Raw genomic sequence first — 22,063 nt, 5'->3', positions numbered from 1 at the left:
GGCAATTATAGCTCCTCCAGCGCAACTCTATGGTCAATGTCTGGTAGGTGTTGACCATAGAGCTGCATTGGAGGGCCTAGAGATTCCTAGAGAGGACACTCCACTAGGCAATTGTAGCTCCTCCAGCGCAACTCTATGGTCAATGTCTGGTAGGTGTTGACCATAGAGTTGCATTGGAGGGCCTAGAGATTCCTAGAGAGGACACTCCACTAGGCAATTGTAGCTCCTCCAGCGCAACTCTATGGTCAATGTCTGGTAGATGTTGACCATAGAGTTGCACTGGAGGACCTAGAGATTCCTAGAAAGGACACTCCAATATGCAATTATAGCTCCTCCAGTACTATGGAAAGCAGAAATGGTGAGTCATTGCGCGGATGATTATCACAGGCAATTGCGCGAAGAAAGTGATGCCAGAAACCCGTTGTCGCGGAAATCCCGAAAGTAAAATGGTGCGTGTCGATGCTCCTTTGCGACCACTTCAATGGCGGGTTTTTGGCGGCGTAATTACGTGATCTTTCGGGGATATTCATGGGATAAACTCCCGATCTCCTTTGTGTGATAAATTCAATACTGGCCTTATTTTCTTGATTGCAGTTGGCCTCCAGATGGTGCTCCGACTATACAAAATGCGCGCTTTTGGGATAACGTTGGGGAAATTTGACAGCTGCGATGTGCAAAGGAGAAAGCCAGCCTGGCGTAGTGGTTTGAGCACATGGGGATCAGGGTTTGAATCCCCGCTCGGACATGGAAACCCCTTGGGTGACCTTTGGGCAAGTCACACTCTCTCAGCCTCATCCATCTTCTCTAACCCTTCTCTTACTTTCCTGAGTATATTGCATTCATGACTCTGCAATGACCCTTTTGAACCCTGTGGGATTTTTAGAAAGATGGACCTGGGTTCCAGTCCTGCCAGGTTTTTCTCATCATGATCATCATCTGTTATTATTATTATTATTTTATGAGCCAGCGTGGCATAGTGTTTGAGCGTCGGGCTACAACTAGAGACCAGGGTTCGAATCCCAGCCCAGACATGCAAACCCACAGGGTGACATTAGGCAAGTCACACTCTCTCAGCCTCAGAGGAAGGCAATGGCAAAACCGCTTCTGGACATATCTTGCCAACAAGACCCCATAATAGGTTTGCTTTAGGGTTTTCCCATAAGTCGGAAACAAAGGCACACAACAATCACAAACCCCTGAGACCAGGATTCGATTCCTCGCTCGGCCATGTAAACCCACTTGGGAAAGTCTTGGGAAAGTCACACCCTCTCAGCCTCAGAGGAAGGCAATGGCAAAATAAACCCTTCTGGACAAACCTTTCCAAGAAAACCCCAGGATAGATTCAATTTAGGGCTGCCATGAGTTGGAAATGAAGACATACAACAATGGCAACAGATACGCACACTTTCCTCCTACTTCGGCCGTAGGAGGAAGGCAATGGCAAAACCCTTTCCAAACGACGCTTGCCTAGAAACGCTAGCCATAAGTCAGAAATGACTGGAAGGCACACAGCAGCAAATCACTTTCGGACCTTCCTCCTTCCGCAGCCATAGGGTTTTCATATTGGAAATTTGGAGAAAATGTGGGGTGGTTTTTGGAACGAATTTTGAAGAGCAATACTCTTTTGTTGCAAGTTGCGTTTGTCTTGGTATGTTTGTCATGCACAGCTCAGAGCACTTTGCAAGGAAGACAATAAAGCTAGTGATGGGGAAGGGGATGGCGCTTCGTCCGAGTCTTCCTCCATCTTTGCTGGTCCAGATGTGGAATTTGGATGAAGAGAGAAGGAAAAGACAAAAAAATGCGTGCCTTCCTCCCTTAAACCCTCCCTTCCTCCCAATTTGTGCATCTGTCATAATTCCCATCATTTCCAGCTCGGCTGCCAAGGGAGCGAACAAAGGCAGCTAGCGATTAACTTCCAAGAACTTTGTTGGAGAGGAATAAAGATATTTAGGGCCTATTTTGTGAACTAATTGCATTTGCATATTTATGGGATTTACTGATATAGCAGTAATTAAAAACTATTTAGTAGTCTTAAAGGACACATAACTCAGCCGCTGTTTGCATAATAAACACGTCCCTTATTACATTTATTATTATGTTTGCCTAGTAAACCTTTCACCGTCTCGATAACTCAGGCGGCCGTTCCAGAGGGACCATCCCGGGATGGCGGCCTTCCTGCGGAGAAGAACGCCGGGTGCAACAGAGCGCCGTGCGGCAGGAGGAAGAAATTGGGAGGGAAGGAAAGATCCGTGCCTGCATTCCCCTTCAATAATAAGACATAAAAGTTTTGGGAACAGATGGGGAGAAAAAAGCATCCCCATTTATCTTATAATCCTTCTCTTACTTGCCTGAATCTCTTGGAGCCATAACTCTGCCATGACCTTTTTGAACCCTGTGGGATTTTGGAAGGATGGACCTGGGTTCCAATCTTGCCAGGTTTTTAATGAGATGCTTACTTCACCATTTTAGTACTCCGGCCTCTGAGATGTTTTGCTGCTCCAAGAACTTGGACTGTATGATCCTCATGAAGTGAATCACATGATCTCCAAAAAACTGCATCATATGAACTCCAAGAAGCTGGACCATATGATCCCCCAAAAGCTGGACTATATTGTCCCCAAGAATCTGGACTGCATGATCCTCAAGAACCTGGACCATATGATCTCCAGGAAGCTGGACTATAAGATCCCCAAGAAGCTAGACCATATAATGTTCCAGAAGGTGGAACACATGATCTCCAAGAACCTGGACCATATGTTCTCCCAGAAGTTAGAACACGTGATCTCCAAGAAGGTTGACCATATGATCTCAAAGAAGCTGGACCATATGATTCCCAAGAAGCAAGATCTCCAAGAAGCTGGACTATATGATCTCCAAGAAGGTAAACCATATGATCCCCAAGAAGGTGGACCATATAATTTCCAAAAAGATGAACCATATGATCTCCAAGAAGATGAACTATATGATCTCAAAAAAGCTGGATCATATGATCTCCAAGTTGTAAAGCAGCTAACAGCTGGGTTGTATAGTATACCCCAGTCAGGCAGTCTGTTAAAATCAGTAGAAAACCTGCGGCTGGATGATCTTCATTTAGTCTGGGGTTCTGACCCTTCCAAACATTGATTTTGTGAAGCGTGTTTCTTCCAGTACATGAGCTGATGGACTTGGGCATTGCTGTTTTGCAAGGGAGCTGTCCAGCTAGGAAGCAAAGCCAAAACTCAGACAGGGAGCAAGACAGAATTGCAGGAACAGCAGAGAAAGAGTGATGAAATCCTGAGCTAATTTCATTCTTGAAAAAAGCAATGAGTAAATGTACAGTAGTAGCAAATTTCTAAACGGTGTGGTTTTTGAAGACTATTCATGTTTCAGGACTCATTGTCCTGAAATTTGCATACACTCATTCTGTGTGGAAAGCAGCATTGAATGAGCAGAAAACAACGTTTTCCATGCATAAGTATTATTCTCTGCACTGAAAAAAAACATTTCCTGTACAGAAAATGCTGCTTTCCATGGAAAAAAGTATGCATTTTGCACAGAATAAGTCCCCGACTACAGTATTGTCTGCACATGGCCACTTGCTTGCACTTTAGCTCAGGAAAAAGAGTTGTTTGAGGTATTTAATAAGAATCAGAGGCTGAACCCTCACTACAGAAATAACCTGGTTTGACAAGACTTCAATTGCCGTGGATCAGTGCTATGGAATTCTGGGACTTGTTATTTGTCATGGCACCAGAGCAGTTTCTGTTGCCTTTTGCAGTGCAGCTTGTTGTTGTCGTCAAGTCATTTCTGATTTATGGCAACCCTAAGGTTTTCTCAGCAACATTTGTTCAGAGGAGGTTTGCCATTGCCTTCCCCTGAGGTTGAGAAAGTATGTCTTGCCCAAGGTAACCCAGTGGGGTTTTATGCACTTTTTTGTAGTGGAGCAGAAAGGATTTAAAGTGTCTGGCCTCCACATTGTTTTCCCCGAGGTTTAGGGAGAGGATCGGTGGTCAGTGTCTACTGTTTTTCACCTTCTAGCTCTCCCTACATTAAAATTCTGCCCTCTGTTTGGTTTCCTTTTGTCAAGCACTTGTTGATTAAACCTCCTTGCTTAAGCCAGTAATGGATCTATCTCCTGGAACGATCTTGCCGGAGAGGAGGCTTTTGGGTTCCCTTTCTCAAATGCACCAAGGCAGGCCTCCTCTGAGGGCTCCCATCCATCACGGCTTTGCCTGTCTTTTAATTAAAGGGAGCCCAGACAGAAAGATGACACACGACCTGGATCTTCCGATAGCACCGGCTTCTGCCTCCTTGGCTGACGGTCTTGGCGATTGTTCTTCATTAGGGAATAGGAAGTTTCCATTCTCCAAAGTAGTTTGGGAGAGTGTTGTTAATTGCTGCCAGTGCCAAAGATGCCAATGCATAAGCCTGATTTAGAGGGGCTATTTGCTGTGCAATTATTATTGCAAAGGGCATCGTGTAAGACTGGCTTTCCAAGTAAGAACGGCTATTAGGAGTGGCCTCCTAGTCTCCTACCCCCAATCCCCTCCATAAATACCCTACATCCCTAAATGAAATATCTTCTATTCCATCAACCCACTTTAGCACCGGCAAACTGATGGCATTAAAACGCTCTCTGCGGTCGGTTTCTGAGCCAGAAGGGCCAGCAAGTGTTAGACCTCATGGGAGCTCCGAAACGTTGCAAGTGAAATCAAAAGCTGACCGCAGCGCAGATTTCCAAAGAAGTGCATTGATATCCTGCAGAGAAACAGAGGAGAAGGAACCCACTGAGAATCATCCTCATTTCCAATAAGATGCCAGAGAAGCTGTCCATTTCCAGGCAGAGTTGGATCCTTTGAGTGTCTGGATGATGAAGGTCTTCCTCCTCCTCCTCGTTTTTGTTTCAGGTAAGATTTGATGATGACGATGATGATGGTACTTTTTGGTACTTTGTCTTTTGTGCAAAAGCCCTTCCACTAAGTTGTGCTTGGAAGGAACTGCCCAATGTGATGAAAACTGTCTCTCCAAAGAGGTTTAACACCTTTGATAGCTCTTCGAGGCAAAAACCTGGAGGGATTTATCACTCCTTGACATGGAAGCCATCAGAGGCCAAGGCATAAGCAATGCTCCAAGGAGTTTAAAGAGAGGGAAAGATTTGGTTGTTGTGTTGATTCCTAAATTCATCCAGCATTGTGTAGTGGTTTCAATGTTGGACTAGAAATGTGCATTGTCTGTAGAAATAATGCAGTTTGACAGCACTTTAAGTGCCGTTAGCTCCATTTTATGGACTCTTGGGGTTTGTAGTTTTACAAGGTCTTGAAGCTTCTCTGTCAAAGCATGCTGGCACCTCACAAAACTACAGATCCCAAGATACCGTGGGACCGAGCTGTCGCAGTTAAAGGGGAATCATACCACTATAACTGTGTAGTGTGAAAGAGCCCTGAGTCCTGCCTTTGACATGCTATACTTGATTCATCACACGTGGACCCAAACCACACTGCAGAAATAATCCACTTTGAGTCCACTTTAACTGCCTTGGCTCAATGCTGAGAATTGCAGCTTATTGTAGCACCAGAGCTCTCAAATAGAGAACGCTAAATGTGTCACAGAACTACAGTTCCCAGAATTCCTAGGGCAGTTAAAGCAGTCTCAAACTGGATTTAAACTAGTTTCACTGCACCCCTTCTCATTCCCAAGGAAAGCAAGGCTTCTCACTGCTGATAACGCAACCATTTCATTTCCTGGGGGAGGAAAAATGCATCTGAGGAAGTAGACTTCAGTCTAGGAAACTCATGCTGCAATTTCCTTCTTCCATTTAGTCTCAAAGGTGCTACAAGATCTCTCTACATACAGAATTCAAAGGGGGTTCACTACACACACACCCCATTTTCAATGAAAGCAAGACTTAAATCTCAGATTGCTGATGATTAAACAGAGCGGTGGTGCGATAAGACACACCGGCAACCTATTATCAATCCGCAATTGCGTGGTAGCATGAAAAGAACCATTGCTGTTTTGGGTGTTTAAAAAGCCGCAACGGCAGCGGGAGGGAAGCTTCATGTGCTAATCTCCAAAGTCTATTTAGCTCTCCATTGATGGTTGAGCTGTCAGGGTCTTGTCTGCAAGGATTCCAGGCTGCTTTGCAGCTGATGCTGAGGACACTCGCTTGCGCGTGTCGCTCGCTTCCACAGTTCTTGCTGGAACGCAGCCCAGGCGCATCACTTTCCTTGGTGGCAGCCACAATGGGGACAGGTGGGCACGGAGTCTGAAATCATATTCTACCACCGCGGACAATTGATCATTATTAGGCCTATTTTTAGCCCCATCATTAACTCCGTTAAGCAATCATCCATCCCCATGGAAACATCTATTTTTTAAAAATCTTTTTTGGTTCTGTGTAGCAGGTTAAAGCCAACACTTTGTTCCATTTTTGGGCACGGTCCGGCAGGTGCCAGTTTTGCAGCAAGAGATTGAAGTGCATGCTGTTGAGGGCTGGGTTGCACTAAGATTAAAATATGCAAAGGGAATAAAGCCACACTTGCAGATATGTTTGTCCTTACTCCAAGAATCTGTTCACATTGTTATGTGGGTGTTCCCAAATCTATCTTTGCCCATAGAGAATCCAACTTTGCTCATGGAAAAATCCAGTTTTCCCCATTGCTGATCCCAGTCTCCTGGCACCTGAGAAAATAATTTCAATCCAACTAGTTTAAGGCAAGTCGTGGCCAGCCTGCCATGGTTTCCTCACCTGCAATGCTCTGCTATACAGTACGTAATTATTGGAAGAATCACTACATCTTGAATGTGGAGCAAGATGAATCCTGGGCAGACACATTTTATTCTCCTTGTTGGGTGTTTTAAAGTCATTTCTGACTTATGTCGACCTTAAAGGGGGCCTATCATGGAGTTTTCTTGGTGAAATTTGTTGAGATGGGTTTGCCCTTGCCTCCCTTTGCCTTGGTCAGGCCTCACCTGGAATAACCCTGTGTCCAGTTCTGGGCACCATAATTCAAAAGGGATTTGGACAAGCTGAAGTGTATCCAGAGAAGGGTTACCAAAACAGAGGCTGGATGGCCATCTGTCATAGGAAGGCTTGGGTTGTGCCTTCCTGCATGGCAAAATGGGGGTGGAATGGATGCCCCTTGCGGTCTCTTCCAACTGTATGATTCAATGCTACAGCCCATGTTCCTTAGCCTTTTAGGGGAGAGCCTGTGTAACTTTGATCAAGGATAGGAACGGCTTTCCAGCTGGGCTCTTTAGCATAGCATCCTTCGTATAAAACATGGCCAAGAGCAGGTCAAGCCCGCTGCGAGAGGACATCTCATTTACAGTTTCCTGCTGGAACCCTTGTAAGCTTCGGCAGCTCATCATCAAAACAGCTATCAGAGGCGCCGTTGTGTATGCTAGGAGATGCGGGCGGCATCCGCACGCTGCAAGATTAGATTTTGCTCACACACATTGGCAATTTGCTCCAGCCCAATGAGTCCGGGAGACTGAGTTCCCCAAGGGCCTGAGCAGAGGGAGAGGCGCATCTCTTTTACATTTCTGAGGGGTGCCTCCTCAGGAATGTGTCACTTGCAATTTTGGGTCCCCATATCTCCCCCTCCTTCTGCCCAAATGCTCAGCATTCCCGACTGCCTTCTCTTGTACACTTTCTACTATGCAAACTGATTTTTTGAACTAGCTTATATAAAAAGGAGAAAGGGAAGGGAAGAGAAGAGAAGTGCGCCCATGTAGGGGACCAGACAAAATCTCATTAGCTTTCAAACCACATGGGTTCCTGGGTCCACTAATTCCTATTCCACATTCACTTGGTTGAGATTCCTGAATGAGATCTGCAGAATGCCGAGCCTGAAAACCCATTAACAGGAAACAGGGGTCTATTATCAAAAAATATAAAGCGACTTCAGAGCTTGGGGAAAGATTGGGCATCAGAGCCACCAGGGGAGACAATGCCATGCCAGGGGAGATGGGGCAACTCTGTTCCCACCTGGGTGCCCAGAGGCAACCTTTATTTATTTGTTTGTTCATTGCAAATATTTGCTGCTAATTGCTTCTCTGCCCTCCAAGAAAGATCCGAATAGACTCTGGAAGGTAAATATGAAACTGGTTTGAAAACCCAAAGATCTTGCTTGGCCTTTCATGTCCCAGTTTTCATCAGTGAAATGTTGGACGGTATGTTCTCGGTGGGAATGATTTTCAGTGTCTCACTCTCTGCTATGTTAGACATTTGGGGCCTGAAGGAAAATATCATGGAAATGGGCAAAAGTCTTATTTAGAGGGGCAATGCCCTTGTAGTTACTTCTCTGAATGTAGAAAAGTCCTGGTTTTGGACTACAACTCCCAGAATACATGGGAGATCCTGGGAGTTGTAGTCCATAAAGGCACTTCCATGAGTTCAGCAATGATGCTACAGAGGTCTTTGATTCTGACCATGCCTGGCCTGCTACTTCAGCAATATCCAATCTTTGCAAGGAAACATTAGCTTCCTTTCTTTCCATTTCCACCAAGGTAAATCATTTGTTCTTCTTTGCTCACCAGGAAGCCTGGCTGGAGCCACTCAACGACCCGGAAACTCTTCCTTGCATCGCTTGACCCGGCGTCTTCTGAAGAACTATGACAAGGGAGTCCGGCCCGTCCAGAACTGGGCAAGGGCCACCATGGTCTACCTTGACCTCTTTGTCCATGCGGTCTTGGATGTGGTAAAGACAACTCCTTGCTCATTTGGTGCTGGTGATGGTTGCAGGATGCAACGCTGTTGAACACCTTGCAGGGGAAATGGCTTTAAAGGGGAACAAAGGAACCCTAAGTCAGATAGATTCCTCTGGCCTTCGGGGTGTATGTGTGTAAATGTAGACTTGCCATCAGGATGATACAGGAATAAGCAAACCACAGAGCAAAGTCTGCAATTACCTACCATAGTTGGGCACTGTCTTTGCAGCACTTCTGGAAACTAGATGCTCAGGAATTGTTTGAGGAAAGGATAGAGCTGTCTGGACCCCCCACTATGTCTAAAAACTATGTAGCAGGTAGAGTTTTAGGTAAGGCTGTCAACAATAGCTCACAACATTGCAATTCCTGGTCTTGTTTTTCTGTCTTCTTTTTCTTGTTTCTTTTAATGGGAATGAGCACTTTAGGTAAAAACATAAGAGTTTTTGTTACTTTGTGGTTTTTACACATTCACGGGGGTCCTGTGCCCCTAACCCCAGCAAATGTGGAGGGACAAGTGTAGTTTCAAAGAGCCTGAGTCTATTCTAAAGCTAACCAGTTGTATTTAGCTCAAGGTTTGCCGTTGTGTTGGGAAAAGGAATTGTTGTCTTCTCTTGTTGTTGTTATTGTTGCTTCTGTGTTAGTATAACAAACTTTCACAGATGATAAACCTTTTTGTACCTCTCCCACCCACCCACCCCCAGTGATCAGGGGAGAAATTTGGGGGTGCTGTTGGGAGACGTAGGCACTAAAAGGAAAGAGACCGCGCATGCCAGGGCCTTGGCAGGTGTGCACATGTAATAGAGGAGCAATTCAGCAGCCATTGAGGCACATGGCACACTCTTGCCTCGCCTCCGACTCCTTTTGTTGATCTTTTGCCTCCTGTTTCCTGCACATAAAAGGCGGGAGCTGTCGGAGAATCTCCACTTATTAGGGGGACCTTGGGGAAATCTGATGAGACGGATAATCTAGTCAACGGAGAAAGTGCTCCAATTTGTTTAGATTGAGTTTTGTCAATGCCGAAATTCCGCGTACCTTCGTCTTCCACTCCGACGGCTAGAGCCTCCCAGACAGACGTCGAGGCATCTGTTCCGACAGGATGCCGAACTGGCGGGCGGGAAGATAAATAAGAAAGTGGAGGAATTATCTGGATGTTTCCTAACCACCAATTTAAGACTAAGTAGGCTTCCTGTGTGAGGAAGACTAATGAATTCCAATTCTCCCAAATATCCTTGGCTTTTAACAAGCAAGATGGAAGGGATCTGAATGCGTGAGCCCAAGCAAAGAGGGAAGGAAGAGGAGCAATTACATTGGCCAGCTGGCATGGAGAGAAACTCAGGAGGCATTCCAGTTACTTTTTCTGAAGTTTCAGAAGATGTTCAAGTCCCCTCCTCCCCAACGTTGAGGCTAGGAAGACAAGAATAAGCAAAGAAAGCTTCGCCAAGCCTAGGTCTGGTAGAAAGAAAGAGCTTTTCAAGGGTGGTAGGTACAAAAGGGAATGGATAGGCAACCAAGCAAGAATCCGGGTCCCGCTAGAAGTCATATTTACCATGGTTCTGCCCCATGCCAGCAGGTGGTTCCCATCCCTGTGAGTAATGAAGCTGCTCCAGATTTAAGTACAAACAGCCCTCCATATCCATAGTATTATTTTTTTTATCCATGGATTCAACCATCCGCAGTTTGAAAATAGTTTTAAAATATATACATTCCAATAAACAAACCTTGATTTTGCCATTTTATACAAGGGGCAACATTTTTATGCCATTGCACCTAATGGGACTTGAGCGTTCATGGATTTTGCAATACATGGGAGGTCCTGGGACTAAACCCCAGAGGATACCAAGGGCCAGCTGTATATAAATTCCCAAAAGCAAACTCTAGATTTCCCACTTTATATAAGGGACATCATTTTATTATGCCATTGTGCCTAATGGGACTTGAGCGTCCATGGATTTTGGTATCCATGCAGGGTCCTGGAACCAAAGCCCAGCGGATACCAAGGGCCCACTTGTACTAAATTGAAAATGGTCCTCCAAGACATTCAAACTGTTTTGGGAGATAAGGCTCAGGATCTTGCATCCTTCATTTAAAATTCAAGCTAAAACCCAGGTTGGATGCACCATCTCTGTGTTACGGGGACCATCATCCACCCCTGGCAGGGTGAAGACTCATGGTGGTTATCACACTGGAAGTCCTGCAAATTTTTGTGTTCCTCTACTTTCTCCCTTGTGTGGCTGGAGGCTGGCATTGCTCTGTCCTTCTCTTTGTGGGGCAGGTGCTATCGAGATTTTGGGCTTTGCAGATGGGAGCATCAGCTATTCAGTTCTGTTTTGGTATTTTTAATGCCCTTCCTTTGCAGAGAATATGCATTATTCTTAGCAACCTGATTAATGTCACAGTAACTAATTAACGCGGAGGGGAGAGAGAAAGAGAGAGAGAGAGAGGCAATTTGTTTACAGTGCTGAGAACAGGCCATTTCATCCATGATAATTTACTGCCAGGAGTGTCAGACAGAGCTGGATACCTGAGAGTTCAGGAATGACAAAGTGATAATGCAAAAGAGACCAAGGGATGCTCAAATTGGTCCTCTGGCCAATTTGTCTGTTCAGTTCTGGGCAGCCTCAGTGAATGGCGCCCACCTCACCTGGGCAATGAAGCATTCCAGGTGGAGATCCTGACCTGTAAGGAGCACCTCTTTAGTTTCACCAGTTTGTGAAGAGCAGGAAAACCCCCAAACTAAACTAAAACCACGAGACGTTGTCATGCAAGCAATCATGATCATTATTGCAATCATTTCATGATTTTTTCTTTCTTTCTCTGCAGGATGCCCAAAATCAGAAGCTGATTTCAAGCATCTGGTATCGGCAGGTAAGGAGGACCAATGCACAGGACCCATTGTGGGTCAGGAGGAAATTTGTGTAACTCACCCATAGCCTTCCCTCCTCCCCTGTAATTCCTCTTCATTCCTGCTTATTAATGTCATTTGGATCCCTCTTCCCAGAGTGATAGGCAGTGAAGGGCAGCCATGCTGAGCTCCTGATACGAATAGGGAAGGCTGGTGGCTTCCATGACTGTTGTTGTTGTGTGCCTTAGAGTCACACAACCCTTTTTCTTGGCATGATGTGTGCAGAAGGGGCTTGCCATGGTCTTCTTCAGAGGCTGAGAGAGTGCAACTTTCCCAGGGTCGCCCAGTGGGGTTTCCAAGCCCGAGCAAGGATTTAGTTCACCTCTAAAGGAGCCATCCAAGATGCTGAAACTTGTCTCCAAAGTAGTTTCAGCAGCTTGGAGGAGAACTCCTTGAAAATTTGGACTGAAACCTAGGAGGGTTTTTCCCAACCCAGTGAAACTGGAACCATCAGCAGTCACTGAGTGCAAGCATTTCTCCATCAAAATTAGTATAGACCACCAAGCCCAGAATCATTACAGCTGGATCAGAACTGGGATAACCGGCATCCCCAGACACAAAGCAATGAGTGCCTGGTTAAATCACCAACCCAGGGAGCATTTCACTCCCGTTTACTAACAAGGGCGCTTTGAACAACTTTGGTCTACGAGACTGTAGTTCAATTGGTAAGGATTACCCAATTGGTAATTGCTAGGATCATCTGTGTTCAACTCACTTCTTTGTGCCCATCTTTTAAAATCCAGCCCCAAGTTCTTCCTTAGTTGCAAATCTATTGGTCATGTTTTAGAACTGTTGGAAAACATATCAACAGACTCATGCCACTTTTCTCTTTCACAGATCTGGAAGGATGAATATCTCACTTGGAATTCCAGCCGCTATGATGGGATCCAAGAGATCTCACTGCCGGTCAGCTCCATCTGGGTTCCAGATATTATCATTGGCGAATCGTAAGTTCTGGATCTGGTTGGGCTGATTAATGATGACTCCAGGTTCCCTCTAACATTCATGTGGGTTCCTCCTTAAAATGCTGTTTCCTCTGTTCTTCATAAAATTAAGATGCTTTAATACTGGTGTTTTTAGACTGTAACACAAAAGGAGGGATAGGAAATAAATAACATTTGTTGGACTGGCCAACTGTTGCGTGGAGCTGTTCATCCCTACCAACCCCTTTCTCTTTCTCTTTGGGACAGCGTGGATGTCAGCAGATCTCCTGATCTCCCTTATGTTTACTTAAATGCCACTGGTGTGGTCAAGCACTACAAGCCCATGCAAGTGGTGTCAGCATGCAATCTGGAGATGTATGCCTTCCCCTTCGACAGCCAGAACTGCAGCCTGACTTTCAGTAGTGCCTTGCACACAGGTGAGACTGGCCTTGCACTAGTGGGGAATGTGTAGGTTCAAGACCACCCTGTGCAAATTCCAGAGCTTTGTGAGCTTTATTCTTTGCTAGGAGGAGGCTTAGCCATTTTAAAGCTGGATACAGGCTCCTTTCCGCTTGCTTTGTGTTTGGCTCCGTCTGGGTGGAGCCATAGCAGTTAGAGCGGAGTCCAACTGCATTATTTCTGCAGTGCAGATGGAGCCTTAGGTCTACTTCCTCAGATGCATGGAGTGAATAGATGTAATCCATGCATCTGAGGGTGCAGACCAAGTCTACAAAAACTTGTGCTACAACTTCTTTCTCACTGTGAGTCTCAAAGGTGCTACGAGATCCCTTTGTATACTGTTTTCCCAAAGGCTTTCTTCATTGTGTACTTCTCAGTTCAGGAGGTGGATCTTGCTTTCTGGAGGAGCTATGAAGAGATACAGAGCGACCAGCAGCTGTTTCTGAATGACAGCGAATGGGAGCTGGTCTCTGTGCTTCCGGAGCAGCACATCCTACAAAGTCAACCTGGAGGTTTTGCTCAAATTCGATTTCATGTAAGTGTAAAAAAAATGCTATCTGCTGTTGCAACCCAGGAACTTTCTCCCCCAATTCCCTTTTCTCCTCCTCAGTTTGGGAATCAAGGTGGTTTACAAAAATGTAAACAGATACAGCTCAATGTTCACTTCATGCAAAAGCTAAAAAATATTATTAGCAACAGAATTAAAAATAGTTTGCATTTGGACAAATTTAGTACACAGTTTTTTTTACTGTTGTTAAAATGTACATGTTGAGCATTAAAAGTGCAACTGTGTTTGCAATATTCAATTATAGTTGGCCCTGTAGAACCCAGAGAGTGATCCATTAACATTATTTGTTGTTGTTGCTGTTGTTGTTGAAGACATGAGTGAGGAGACAGCATCTCTCTTTGGCTGGAAACCAAAGGCTAAACATCTCCCTTCCATTGTGTCATGAAGGCAGCTATGTACAATTTAATACTGGTGGGACCCAAGGAGACAGTTGACAACTCACCTTGGGTAATATTCCCTCTCCAGTTTACAGCTGCTGAATGGGCACCGAAGGAGATGAATCCCTTTCATTAGCAGCAATGGGCTGCAAAAACCTTTTCTGGACTTATTATTACCTGGCGTTAATGGATAATGAAATGGTGGCATAATATCGCTAACACCTGAAGGGTATCTAATGGTAAATGCAGCTAAATTGAAAGTGTTCTCTTCTCTTCCCCCCCCCCCTCCTGCTTTTTTCTTTCTTTCTCCCTCCGGGGAATATAAAGGCAATAAGCTTATACTTGCCTGTAAGATGGCATGGGAAGGAATTAGGTGGTGGAGACTTTGCAGATGGCAATTCTGGACCAGGGTATGTTCCCATGAAAAACAGGGCAGGAAAGGGGTGGAGAAGGAGAGGAATAGAGATATCTTTACAAATGCAGGCTCCATCATTAAAATGAAGGCTGTACCCAAGAAAGAAAAAGAAGGCTAGGACTTGGAAGGTCAGCAATGAAGGAAGGAGATAAGCTCCTCAAAAGTAAAGATATATCACCAGATCCCAAAGTGAGAATCGTCCATACCGTTGTATTTCTGATTCCTCTGGGTGGCAGAGATAGTGACCCCTTTGCTTTCTGCTGGTTTAGTGCACACAAATGTTGTTTCATGCACAACATTGCTTAAAACATTGTGTATAAAATTACCTTCAGGTTATGTGTATAAGGTGTCTAGGAAGCTTAAATGCATTTCGTGTTTAGACAAGGGTCCCATCTCCAAATATTCCAAAATCCGAAAACTTCAAAATCCAAAACATTTCTGGTGTCAAGCATTTTGAGTAAGGGAAACTGAACCTGTACAAAAAATGAAATAAAAATGTTATATTGAAAATATAGTAGACCGTCCACATTTGCTAAGGTTGGGGCACAGGGTCCCCATAAAAGAGGAAAAAATGCAAATTAAAAAACACTACTTTTTTAACCTGAGAGAACACCTCTCTAGGAATCTCTAGGTCCTCCAGCTGAACTCTGTGGCCAACATCTGCTAGAATCTGGCCGTAGAATCACACTGGAGGACCTACAAACACCTAGAGAAGTATTTTCTCTAGGGATCTCTAGGTCCTCTAGTAGAACCCGATGGTCAACTTCCCACATAATTTCTCTGGAGGATCTAGCAATCCCTACAGGTAACATATTATATCCACAAGTGATCAAATCTGCAAAAGTCAAATCTGCAAATGTCGAGGGCTGACTATACCAAAGAAAAAGAGCAGAGCGTCCCATTTTAAGCAATATTGTGCCATATTTATTTACTCATTCATTCAATTTCTCCCTACCCATTTCCTCCAGATTGTTATCCGCAGGCGTCCCCTCCTTTATGTGGTCAGTTTGCTAATTCCCAGCATCTTCTTGGTGGCTGTGGACCTGGGCAGTTTCTACTTGCCCCCGAATTCGGGAACAAGGATAACATTCAAAACAAGTGTCCTAGTTGGTTACACTCTCTTCAAGGTCAATATGTCTGACAATCTTCCGGGAGCCGGAAAAAGCACTCCTCTGATCAGTGAGTACATCCATATTCGCATTCATATTAGCTAAGTGATTTGGGTGTTGGACTAGGACTCCAGGAGACCAGGGTTCAAGTTCCCACTCAGCCATGGAAACCTACTGGGTGACCTTGGACACATCTCTCACTCTCTCAGCCTCAGAGGAAGGTCAGTGGTGTCAAACCTCTTCTGAAGTGATCTTGCCAGGAAAACCCAGTGATAGGTTTGCTTTAGGGTTGCCATGAACTGGAAATGACTTGAAGGCACATAACCACAACAAGTTATCATCTTTGCCACCCTTTGTGAAGGGCTCCTTCTTTTCTCCCCTAGGTGTCTTTTTCACCAGCTGTATGGCTCTGTTGGTCCTCAGCCTTTCCAAATCCATCCTACTCATCAAGTTCCTCCATTTGGGAGAAGACCGTGTTCGGGAGATGCTCTTCACATCTTGCTCTTGCAGGAGCATCAATGGATGTGGCGGTGATGGAAATTCTCAGGCTCCTGGACACATGGAGGAAAAAACCACTTGCCCTGGAGGTACAGAGGAAGAAAGATGAAGGGAGAAAAGGACCAAGAGTTTATAAAATGAAGCATGTTGCAGAGAAAACAGATAGGAGGATCCATCCTTGTTTTAAAGACTAGAGCTTGTGGCTGGTTGTTGCTGGTGATGTTAATGTTTGTGGGACAGTGACTCCTCTAAAGTGATTCCTAAACTCTGGTTCTCCAGATGTTTTGGACTTCAATTGCCAGAAGGCCAAAGTTTGATAATCACTGCTCTAAAGGTTTTAGTTGAACTTTAAATGAACTATCCAATAGTTGTTCAATGGTTTGCCAATGGTCTAGGATTCTGGAAGCTGAAGTCCATAACACTTGGAAGGCCAAAGTTTGGGAATCACTGCTCTAAAGTTTTAGTTGAGCTTTAAATGAACTATCCAAGTTGGATGGAGCTATTCAAGGGAGCTATCATCACTCCCTTCTTGTGATGAAGTTTCTTTTTTACTTCCTGCAGGCATCTTGCTGAGAAGGAAAGATTCAAGCAGGGAAGACCAAGATGCCACACATCCCCTGGAGAAGGTCCTAAGAGAACTCCTCATCATCAGCTCCCACCTCCAGGCCTTGGAGGGAATGGACAAAGTAGAAGGCAACTGGCTGGTTCTTTCCTACAAGATGGACAAACTCCTGTTTCGGGCGTATCTTCTAGTGGTGACTGTGTATGGATTCATCCTAGGTGCTCTCTGGGTGGCATGGAGTTTGCAGTGATGTAAAGGATAGGGAATCATGCAGTCCTCCAGGTGCTCATGGATTGCAGTTTTCAGTATTCCTTGGCATAGCCAGTGCAACATTTGTAAGGCTGTGAGAGCCTTGTATCCCATTCCTTACTTCCACCTTTGTCTCTCTGTGGCTGCATCCACACTCCAGAATTAATGCAGTTTGGCACCACTTTAACTGCCATGGCTCAATGCTATGAGGTTGGTAGTCTGGAAAGGCACTGGTGATCTCTGGTGGAGAATACTAGATATCTTTCCTTAAACTGAAAACCCCAGAATTCCATAGGATGGAACCTTGGCAGCGAAAGCAAATAACGATCAAAGCGCTATGACTGTGTTGTGTGAAATGGCCCCAAGAGAAAGAATACATGCTTTCATTAAAAGGGAGGTGCATGGAATCTGGAAGGTCCAAGGGCCACCAAAACCAGCCTTTGGGGCCACATGCCATACTGGGGCCACACTTTGCCCATCTTTACTATAAGTAGGGGGAAATCAGCCCATGTTGAAGGTAAGTCAACTCCAGTGGTGAGCAGTTCTTCAATGTTCTTCCTCCCAACACTGTGCCATCTATGTCTGACCAAGACGCCCCCTCCTTTTCTCTGCTTTGCAAAAGAGACAGTCCAGAGAGAGTCTCCTTTTACCTGATGCTGATGCTGATGCTGTCATTGCCAGCACTTAGCACTAATTGTCCGTGAAGTGCTCCTGCCTGCCGCTGCTAATGAAACAATGAGTACCGAGCGGGTTTTGCAGATTGCCTCCTCCAAAGAGCCCCTCTTCCAGCCTTTTGACCTCTTCAGGCTCTGGAAAAAGGAGACAGGGTTAGTGCATAGCCTAACCTTCTGGCTATGCACTCCATCACATCTCCCGGCCACGCTGGGTTGCTTGGTTCATGTGCACAACCTCCTCGAGTCCCAAGTGCCTGGAAGCATCCAGCTACTATGCAAGCTCAAAATTGTATTTGTCTCTTTCTTCCTCCCTTCTGATCATCCTGTAGCAATGCATGTGGATAATGTCTGGGATATTTGTTTCCTGCATGAAAATTCCCCGCAGAGTCTAAAATCGGGTAGAAATGTTAGAGTATTGAGAATGTCAGCAAATAAACACAGGCAGAAACCCTGTTGGTGTCTTAGGTGTGGATACGTTCCTTTAGCAATGGAAGCAATTGGATGGTTTTGTCCAGTGCAGAATATCTACATTCAGTTAAAGTTTATGAAAGTAGGGTTACCCATGCGGAGCCACTGCACATGGATGCACATGGTGCACGCGTGTGTCCATGCACATGTGCTTGTGCATTGAGTTGTCATTAATGTGGTGGCACTGAACTCTCACTGTGTAACTTTCTGGATGTACAGTTACGTTCCACCTCTTCAATGTAGGATCTCAGCCAAGAGCTTTCTATTGTTTGCATCTGAAAAATGGGCAGCTGCCATAATCGACTGCTTTCGCTGTACAAGTGTACGGGCTTTGCATCCTATAATGATTCTTTAAACCATTGTCCACTTCATTTCTGGGCACATTTTGGAGTGCTGGTTATGACTTTATCCTCAAAGAGCTGAGTGAGCAGAAAGGCAACAAAGAGGGGGACAAACTAGCTTTCTGTAGAAGGAAATTCCACTCTTTGCCCACCTTTGCTCTAGACTCATTGCAACCATTTTGATTATATTATTGATACAGGGAAACCAGTGACAATTGGGCGTTTCCATGTCAGTGCATTGGTGGATCCACCTTGGGTTTTAACCTGACTTTTAGAAGAGATTTCCAAGGGGTTTCATCTAGTTTCATAATAGGGTCAATTGTCTTGAATGTCACCTTTAAAGTCTGGACTAAAGAGTGGTCCCCACTGATGTGGAAGCCATGAGATAAACTCTCTCTGCCAGGAAATGGAAGCTAGCAGGAATCATCCATTCTCTAGTTTTGCCGTCGTTCGTCTTCTAAGTGTCTTAAATGTGGGTCCTTAAAAGGGCCCCAAAGAGGCTTTTCCATCATCCCAAATGGATTTGCATGGATCTCCTCTGGCCTAAGTGAAATAGAGCTGGAGATGAGGTTTGTTATGTTCCATCTTGAGCAATGATTATATCAGTCCTGGGCACGATGCTGCAACCACAGCTTTGTTCTTTTCTGCACAGGCTGATGTTCAGTATTTTTTCCTTGTAAGAAGATGCATTTGAGAGGTCACCCCACAGTTGAGCAGTGTCACCCCCAATACGTTCAGGACTCTTGAATAGCTCTTTTAAATAGTCAGAGTGGGTTCATTGCCCCACTGGCATGAGGGACTGCACCAACAACTGGGAAGTGGGAAGAAGGCATTTTGCCTTTGAAGACAGCAAAGCTCCGAGGCTCATCTGGACCCAGGTCACTGTTGTAAGTTTTCAAGAGAGCGAGGGCTCAGGTGCCCCCAATCCCTGCTTCTGCTGCAGATGATAATTAAACAATGAAATACAGTAAAAGGATGCCAGGACTGGGCTTCTCTCGCCCAGCCATTTGTTCCTCCGAGGTGTGATTTATTGGCCTTGTTCGCTTTTATTATTAAGCATGTGAAGACAACTTGGGGAAGTTTTCTTATCGCGATCATAAATTCTGATTCCCAAGGAGCTGGGGAAATAAATTTGGAAGCCATTATGTACAGCTTTTCTCACTTGGCCTCACTCATAAAAGCGGAAGAAAGAGAGTGAAATTACAGGTGGTGGTGGTGGTGGGGGGAATTGCAAAACTCCCCTCCAGAGATGTAGGTCAGCTTAATTCTGATCAAAGAACAAGAAAAGGGGAAGCAATCCATGATATTTGCACTATTCCAGTCCAGAATCCTTCAGCCAGCATAGCCATTGGTCATGCTGGCTGAGTAATTCATGGAGTTTTGTCCCGTTCCCCCAAATACCCCTGTTGTTGTTATTGTGTGCCTTCAAGTCATTTCCAACTTATGGCAACCCAAAGGCAAACCACTCATGGGATTTTCTTGGCAAGTTTCTTTAGAGGGGGTTTGCTACTACTGTTCTCTGAGGCTGAGAGAGTGTGACTTGCCCAAAGTTACCCAGTGGGTTTCCATGGCCAAACCAGGATTCGTACCCTGGTCTCCAGAGTCCTAGTCCAATGCTCAAACCACTACACAATGCTGCCTCCCATAATAACCCTGCAATTGTTTATCAAGGTTTAGATCAAGGAGGAGAAAGAAACTTGGGCCTGTTACAGACTGCCAAAATAAAGCTGCTTCAGGTCTCTTTGGAGGTATGCTGTTTAAATGATGCATGCATCCTAAGAATTTGGAAGCTGCACCAAAGCTGCATTCTAGTCCTTAGGACGAGCGTGGCTTTGGTGCAACCTCCGGACTCTTAGGACCCATGCATCATTTAAATAGCATACCTTCAAAGAGACCCGAAGCAGCTTTATTTTGGCAGTCTGTAACAGGCCTTAGTTTCCCAGAGCTTCAGTTCAGAAAAGTTGCTTTTTTAGGACTGCAACACCCAGAATTCCCCCCTCCTGATATGGGTTGGGCCACACAAGCTGTTGTCCCATAGGAGTCCACCTGAGTCCTCCAATCCTGGGCAGAGGACATTCCTTCAGACCCGCCAACCTCATAGGAAGGTCTGGCAAAGACGTGAGGCAGGACCTTCTTAGGGCTCAAGAACTCCTTCAGGCCAGAATGACCACCAGCTTTCCAATGACCATCAATGACTTTTGAAAACTGTTTTCTAAGAAAGGTCTTTCAGTGTTGGCAATTTTTAAAAAGCCTCTATTGCATCTCTTTTAAATTGCACCTGGCCTCAAGTCCAGATTTTGAGCATATAAACCAGAGGAATAATTGTAACCATTTGAGGAGTTGTGAGTCCACCAAAGCACCATCCACAAGGTCTTTCCAGACTGTTTCCAAGTCCCGCTTTGCCAGCTGCCTCCTCTTAGTCCACTTCTATTTAGGGTGAGTTATTTACCTAAAGAGACATTTATAGCTTCATAATTAGCCAGACAAGGCAGCACCCGATCGCCTGCCTCTTTGCAAAGGAGCAGAAACCCATCAGCCTCTGAAATGACCCATGACAACGATGAGATTAGTGGCATGCGGCGCATAAGAGCGCTCTCTTTCTCAGTCCCTTCCCATGCTGCAAAGGACTCCCAGCTTTTCTGCTGATCGGATCAAGGAGCGACAGTGGTTGGTAATGGGGCTGGAGGTACTTCAACTTGACAGCACTTTAAAATTGAATTACAGCCACACTGTACCCCAAGGGCCATGGGACCAGAGAGGAGGAGAAATCTCCAGTGCTGCCATTCAAATGGTGATGCTTGGGGCCTTGATGTGCCTGAGATATGGTGCCGCATTAACAGCCCACTGAGATATGCTCTCTGGTTCCCAAAATGAGAGACGCATTGCAGAAGTGGGCCTTGGAGAGGAAAGAGATAGAGAAGGATTAAGAAGCATGGGAGTGGCACAAAGGCTGTCAAGGGCTCTGTTTTCCATGAAGGTGCATCAGAGGCAATGGGGACCCCTTGGTGGGATTGGGGACCACCAAGCCTTGGTAACCTACCTTTGAATAGTCCCACTTTCACCATGACATAGGCCTCTTCTCAGTCTCCACTTTGTAGATGTAGGGTACATCTACAGTGTAGAAATAATACAGCTTGACACCACTTTTGCTGCCATAGCTCCATCCTACAGAAAACTGGTTTATTTTTTAGTTTGGTGAGACAGCAGCCCTTTTTGGCAGAGAAGGTTAAAGACCTTGCAAAACTACAAATGCCGGGATCCTATAGGCTAAAGCTATGACACTTAAAGTGGTGCCAAACTGCACTATTTTTACAGTGTAGATGCACCCTGAATCCTAGACCCCACTCGTCTCTAAGAAGTGGCAATCCACTCTGGATTTTAATCTGGATTTTGAAGGGACTATCCAATGTGCTGAACCTAAGTGTCCCATCAGTTAGGGCATTATGATGTCAAAGGATGTGGGAAAGGGGTGCGGCGGTCCCCCATTTTGTGGAATGTCCTTCCCTTGGGAGACCAGTAAGTATCTCCTTTGTTTTTGCTTCTTGTTCCTCTCTATTTCTATCCATATTATTATTTGGGGCCCAACTGGTTTTGCACAGATGCACACTTTGGCACAGCTTGGAAAGGTTTGAAAGCATTTTCACTGGTTTTATTCTGTCTCTTTACTGGCTTAATATGCTTTTAGCCCTTATGAATGACTTTTTCTATCTGCTTTGTTTTAAATTGATCATACATTTTCTTGCATGCCACCCCGGGATCCTTAGAGTCGTTGTCCATGTTGTGCCCCTTCAATTCATTTCTGACTTATGGTGGCATCAAGGCAAACC

The 22,063-nt window shown here is 45.2% G+C and overlaps 1 protein-coding gene across 1 annotated transcript; it reads left to right on the top strand.

Annotated features, from left to right (window-relative positions):
- The first annotated feature begins 4,612 nt into the window (after positions 1-4,612).
- HTR3B (5-hydroxytryptamine receptor 3B) lies at positions 4,613-16,754 on the top strand. Its single transcript, XM_042473967.1, has 9 exons — positions 4,613-4,886; positions 8,521-8,681; positions 11,512-11,556; positions 12,431-12,540; positions 12,784-12,953; positions 13,353-13,510; positions 15,304-15,514; positions 15,828-16,031; positions 16,504-16,754. Exons 1-9 carry the CDS (start codon positions 4,847-4,849, stop codon positions 16,752-16,754), a joined length of 1,350 nt encoding a protein of 449 aa, XP_042329901.1. The 5' UTR covers positions 4,613-4,846.
- The last annotated feature ends 5,309 nt before the right edge of the window (positions 16,755-22,063 follow it).

The sequence above is a fragment of the Sceloporus undulatus genome, chromosome 6 (assembly GCF_019175285.1).
Source record: "Sceloporus undulatus isolate JIND9_A2432 ecotype Alabama chromosome 6, SceUnd_v1.1, whole genome shotgun sequence".
Taxonomy (NCBI): Eukaryota; Metazoa; Chordata; class Lepidosauria; order Squamata; family Phrynosomatidae; genus Sceloporus; species Sceloporus undulatus.
The sequence above is the reverse complement of the archived record's forward strand: the minus strand, read 5'-3'. Positions and strand labels throughout refer to the sequence as shown.